The sequence below is a fragment of the Vanacampus margaritifer genome, chromosome 3 (genome assembly GCF_051991255.1).
Source record: "Vanacampus margaritifer isolate UIUO_Vmar chromosome 3, RoL_Vmar_1.0, whole genome shotgun sequence".
Lineage (NCBI taxonomy): Eukaryota > Metazoa > Chordata > Actinopteri > Syngnathiformes > Syngnathidae > Vanacampus > Vanacampus margaritifer.
The window spans coordinates 3,175,206-3,181,333 of record NC_135434.1 but is presented as its reverse complement, the minus strand read 5'-3'; the positions used below and the strand labels follow the sequence as shown (position 1 = coordinate 3,181,333).

The 6,128-nt window shown below is 41.2% G+C and overlaps 1 protein-coding gene across 1 annotated transcript in view; it reads right to left on the bottom strand.

Annotated features, from left to right (window-relative positions):
* Positions 1–272: 272 nt before the first annotated feature.
* smarca2 (SWI/SNF related BAF chromatin remodeling complex subunit ATPase 2) overlaps positions 273–6,128 on the bottom strand; it is a 31,549-nt gene continuing 25,693 nt past the window's right edge. The window contains exons 30-34 of the mRNA XM_077561514.1: positions 5,611–5,716; positions 5,444–5,545; positions 4,059–4,191; positions 2,466–2,602; positions 273–1,497 (exon numbers count right to left, since the gene is read on the bottom strand). Coding sequence (XP_077417640.1) covers positions 1,468–1,497; positions 2,466–2,602; positions 4,059–4,191; positions 5,444–5,545; positions 5,611–5,716 — 508 coding nt within the window. The 3' untranslated portion in view covers positions 273–1,467. The remainder of the gene's footprint in view (positions 1,498–2,465; positions 2,603–4,058; positions 4,192–5,443; positions 5,546–5,610; positions 5,717–6,128) is intronic.

The window sequence follows — 6,128 nt, the reverse complement described above, 5'->3', positions numbered from 1 at the left end:
TAACTCTTTGACTGCCAGACGTTTTCAGAAAAGGGATGCCGTGGGTGCCAGCCGATTTTAAGCATTTTGACTGATCTTTCAAGGTCCATAGAAAATTATGTGTTTGGACTATGGAAACACACATACTACCAAAAAAAGATTGGACTCTCATCTTTCATCAGAAAAAAAAAGTTTTTTAACGTCTTTGGCACTCCTCCATAGGATTTTACTAAACGTTATTTAACGTTTTTGGCAGTCAAAGAGTTAATAATAACAAATAAAAGGGACAAATGTTTTGGTGCTCCAAATTGATATTTAATTGGCTCTGGGCTCGGCAATACAACCACAAAGACGCTGTGCAAAGAAAGCAAACATTTAAGACGACACTTATGAATGATATCTGCGAGGAAGGATACTGCGAAATGAGGACTCATGCTAACTTAAAACATCTAAACATGACTAGTAAGATTTGTGACAAATCAAATCGCCCCTCAAATGAAAAATACTGATTCCAATACATTGTGTAAAAAGCTATAATACTGTTTTTAATGTTGTTTCTCCACCTCAAATTGAAGCATTAAAAGTGGATGTTGACGCTTAACCGTCAAAGATGGGAAAATAAAACGCTTGTGCAGCCCTCAGTCAGGGGTGCCCAAACTTTTCTCATCAAAGATGACTTCAGCCAGGAATATACATAAGTACAAACTATCCGGGGATTTGAAAAATCTTGGATTACTTTATATATCGAACGCATCTAAGTAAAGTTGGTATTATAAAGTTAACGTTCGATTAATGAGGCACTGCTTGTGGCGAGGAAAGGGTTTGAAACGCTGCTGCATGCTTTGAATGGCACAACTATCGCCATCTGGTGGACAAATATCAAAATACAATGACGTAAGATTGCATTAGTTGATGTTAAAATGAAAAACTATATTATAATGGGCATTTTAAATGATTTTAAATTTTTTGCTTTGCTTTGCCTTTTATGCTCATTTAAAAAACGGACAAATCTTTTTTTTTTTTCTTTACAAGATGGTTTTGATGTTCCTACAGAATTTCTTCAGGAGTCAACGGCGTTTAGCATTTGGCGCTAGCTGCCACCTAGCTGGATCCCTTCCTGCTGAGGATTGGAAAACGGCTCCATTCTACATTCTTTCGTCTTGAAGTACCGCTGACTTTGGACACCCCCGCTCTCGATGAACAACATGAAATCTTGACATTTCATGTTCATTTTGTTTTTTTTCTCAAAAGTGCGAGCGTAAGCATTGCGCAACAACGGCAAAAGCGAGTACGTGTGACATAAACCTCTCAAAATATATAATATAGATAAACTACAAGGTGAAAAAAAGTTGAAGCTATACGGAAGTGGGGGGGGGGGGGGGTGACCGCGTGAACAAACAAAGGATGAAATGAAAACAAATTAAGAACCTGGACAACAAGAGGGGAGGAGCTTGTTGGTGTTCACGTGTCCCCGGCGCCAACGCTTCCTCACTCGTCATCGCTGATGTCAGATTGGTCCTGCGGAGACGCACAAAGAAGCCGCGAGGGCGTTTGAAAAGTTGTTGCCGTCGACAGACGTGTGGCCGCGTTCACTTGCACTTCATTCTTTGAATGGGAGCATCTGTTCATCTTTCACACACGTTTTGTCGTCCATTTTCCCCAAAATTATAGTGGTTTTTTTTTTACTCGATTTTATGTGTGCGGATCTCAAAGTGCAGCACTTTGCAAAATGGCCGCCTCCCTGAGATGGATAAAAACGGCTGGATTTGGCTGCTACATATTAACCAGAAAACCATATTTAGACTAGTGCGGCTGCATAGAACATATTACTGTCAAAAAAATGTGTTTTGGGTTGACTGAAAATGGCTGCGCCTTCATTAAAAAGCATCAGAACTTAAAAAGTGTGGCATCAAATTTCTTTTGCTTGAGATCTTAAAAAGTCGTTATTTACGAGCGGTGCTTTGAGCTGCAACCAATCAACCTTGAGACACGCACACGACGGAAGAAGCTGTCAGTGAGGCTTTTAGTCGTTCGTCAACATATGCTGCATCTGCCTGACGTTGTCTTCAGCTCCTCCCGACGCTCGGCGGCTTGTGTGACAATATTTGTAGGTAATAAACGTAATAAACGTAAGCAAAACAACAGGCAGATTGCTGGTGGATTTGAAGCTGTCATGATTAGCAAACACCTGATGGCACTCAGAGGGGCTTGGAAGAGAACCTTCCAAAGTCATTATACACCTCCGCTTGCCATCGACACATTTTGAGCCCCACGCTTGCATGATGAAATGTTGAAATGAGTTTCCTTTCACGTGTCTGATTTCATCAGAGATGGATCAGAGCCACAAACCCCAATTTGAAAGCCGAATCCTGGCTTGAAATGCTAACTTTTTTGGACACGAGCAGTAATTTCCCCCCTAACACGTTGCCGTCTGTTTGGGAAGTGAAGGTTTGACTGTGGCCATTGTTGTTGAAGTTTTGACTCACATTGCCGTCCTGGTCGTCGTCGCTTTCGTCGTCGCTGACGACGGGCTTGGCCTTGGCTCGGCTTTGCCTCTTCTTGCCTCGCTCTGAGCTCCCGCGCGCCTCCTTGTTCAGCTTAATCTTCACCCACACCGGCTTGGCTGCAACCCACAAGTGATGTCTTAAATTGGTGGTTGCGCATGCGTGAATGTAAGAATAATCATAAAAAATATTAGATTGAGAAAACCGCACCACGTTGAAAAGCATCACTTGTTTGTTGATGTCATAATCTTGTGTTGGAATGAAGGTCTTGCAAATTGTTTGGACAACCAATCAGAAGCATCAATCATTTTTTACACTTAACTGAAAAGCTAACCATTGTTGAAAACCCTACCATAGTTTTGAAACCCTAATTTAAAGGAATACTTGACTCATTGAGATATTTTCAGCAGTAAAAAGTTAATATTTTGTCTATAATTAACGTGGTAATGGTAACTTGTCCAATTTTTTTCTACTTGCTGTCGACTGAAGATGACATCACCTGTGCTGAGGAAGTAATTAATTGTACGTGAAAAATAATGACGTTATCCAATTAATTCTGGACAAAATATAAACTTTTCACTGCTGAAAATGGTATCCTGATCCTTGTTTAAAAACCCTAACTCAAATCCAAAACACTACTTTCAAACCATTTGCTTTGTTTGAAAACCTAATCAAAGCTTGAAACCCTAATCCTGATTTGAAGCGCTTACCCAAGATTAAAACGCAAACTTGTGCTTGAAACCCCAATTTGAAGCCCTAAAACTTTTTTGACACCGTGATTTTTTCTTGGATACTAAGTCTTGTTAAGACACGAGCTCAAGTTTGAAACCCTGCGGTGAAAAACCCTGATCCAAGTTTGAAACCCTAATCCAAGCCCCAAATCCTACTTTGAAACCCTCGCACTTATTTTAACTCTTTGACTGCCAGACGTTTTCAGAAAAGGGATGCCGTGGGTGCCAGCCGATTTAAGCATTTTTGACTGATCTTTCAAGGTCCACAGAAAAATATGTGTTTGGACTATGGAAACGCACATACTACCAAATGAAAGATTGGACTCTCACCTTTCATCAGAAAAAAAAAGTTTGTTTCTACCTTATTCCGTTTTTCAGTAATCAACAATAGAAAATGGTTAGTTTCACCTCTGTTTTTAAAAAAAAACGTTTTTTGACGTCTTTGGCACTCCATAGGATTTTACTAAACGTTATTTAACGTTTTTGGCAGTCAAAGAGTTAAAAAACCCTTGCCAGAGTTGAAACCCCAACAACCGAACACGAATTTGACAGCCCAAAAATCGACCTTTTGCTGGAAAGCCTCAGCATCGAAGTCTCACCCTGGCTTGAAACCTTAACCTTATTAACCTCCCTAGTAGAAGAGCAGACGTGTTGAAAGCAGACAGCCTCATCCAGACTTTTCTTTTGTTTGTTATGTTTTTTTTGTCCTCAGGCAGTGCCACTCTCAGGGGGAGTCAAATGAAACTCGCCTCACAGGGCGACTGTCTGGCTTTGCAGCGCAGAATTACAATGAGAACACATTGTTCGTGTGCGTGCGTGTGTGTGTGCGCGTGCGCGCGCTCACCCTCAGCCTCTGACTCTTCCTCCTCATCCTCATCTTCGTCGTCTTCACTGTCGTCCTCGCTCTCCTCGTCCTTGGCGATCTTCTGCCTGGCGCTCTTGAACACCGACTGCAGCACGATGGAGTCCTCGTAGATCTTGCGGGACATGTCGGCAAAGGTGTGGCTGCTCAGTATTACACGACGACCCGTCTTACAGCCATATTTTATGATCAGAATCTCAACGGGATGAATTCACTTCACATCACTTTCTTTAGAAACCAGCTCTTTTCGAACCCCTTTTTAAAACCCCCTTTTGCCAGGCTTGAGACCCAAATTTGTGGTGCAAGGGATCACAAAAGACACTGATCGGATCGTTTTTTCGGATCAGCAAAAAAAAAAAAATCTATTCAAAAATGTCTAATATAGCCGATTTAGGAACACAACTTTTAAGTGCAATATGGGGCTGAAAAACATTCTTATTTTTACACGGTTCATGTGTAAAATAACAGCGTATTAATGGCTTTAAGTTGTCTTCCTATAATTTAAACAGCTAAGTTTGACATTTTGAGTTGAATGTTTTTCTTTTTTTAAATGGTCAAAAGTGTTTTGTAAAATAAATGAAGACAAACGTTCTATTTCTCCTTGGTCCAGAATATTGAAAAAGAATTCAAGTATGCCAGGCACCAGCTGTCAAATTTACTTACCAGCCAGCAGCCAGACACTCGTTGGTCATGCTAACAGCTAGCCACTAGCCACTTACATCGGAGACTTCCGCCATATCATACAATGAAAACGTAATTAATTAGCGGTTTCGTAGCGTCCTAAATTAGCAATTGAACATGAGTTCGGGATAGCGTTGTGTTGATGTTGGTTCCAACTACAATGTCAATCAGAGAAACATTTACAAGGGAAGTCAAGCTAGCCATCACGCCACGACGTGGGCGAACTTCAAAGTAAAAGTCTACTAAGGCTATTTGCATTGTCGTCTATGTATTACTGTAGTTGGTCAACTTTATTTTGAAGTTCGGTTTAGCGTGTTACATTCAGTATGTTTCAGCTTCCTTGACATGTCAGAATGGTATTGACCGTGAATGTGCACTTTGTTTTTGTTTTGTTTTTCCCCCCCACAAACCAATTCGCGGATCGGGCGTGATCCGAACCGACCACAGATCAATGATGATCCGTTGCGCCACCACTAATATGAAATCCTAACCCTTGTCTCAAAACCCTGAAAACTTGAACCATTGCTTGAAACCCTTCTTTGAAAATAGCAACTGTGGTGATTCATTCATTTGTTTCATTTATAATCAAAACGCCAAAAGGTCAGCAGAGATGACGTACACCAAATGTGTTTCTGGGGATTTAACGCAATTGTATTGTATTGACAGCGAGCTCAATTTCCGCTGACCTGAGATCCTTCCAGGTTGAAGGTCTGCGCGTTGTGACAGAGCAGCATTACGTCCTTTTCCAGGTCGCAAACACTGCGGTATTTATGGCTCCTGACGCGTTCCTGCGGAGCGAGAATGCGGTGATCGCTTGAGCCCGTAAGAACCCGGAGCCTTGCCGTCGACATACCTTGATCTTCTTGAAGTCCACGGGCTTTCGGATCAGCTCGTAATATTCCGGTAGCTCCTTTCTGGACGGCAGCTGGACAAAGACCTCGCTGAGCTGTCTGCCAGCCCTGAAAAACACAACATAACAAACTTAAAACAAGTTTCTTTGTTGCTGGAAGTTTATTTACGGGCCCGACCGAATGCCTTTTTAAAAAGGCAATTATCGGCCAAGAGTTTTGCCGATTAAATCTTACTTTCTGATGAAACAGTAAATGCTGTTCAGTAGGCAGGAAGTAACCTCTCATATGGCCATAGATTTAAATTCATGTTTAGAGAGCAATTGAAACTCCAATTCTTGTCGTTAACTCTAAACATTAAATTTGAAAACACAACTGTTTGGCACCCTAATTATTTCTCATTTCGTTATTTTTAGAGCAAGCGGATAAACAAGTCTTGTTGCGGCGCGGCATAAAGATAAAATGTAAAAATGACAGAAGCTGTCCCTGGCATCAATTTTTTTTTTCTTAAACGCAATTTCCC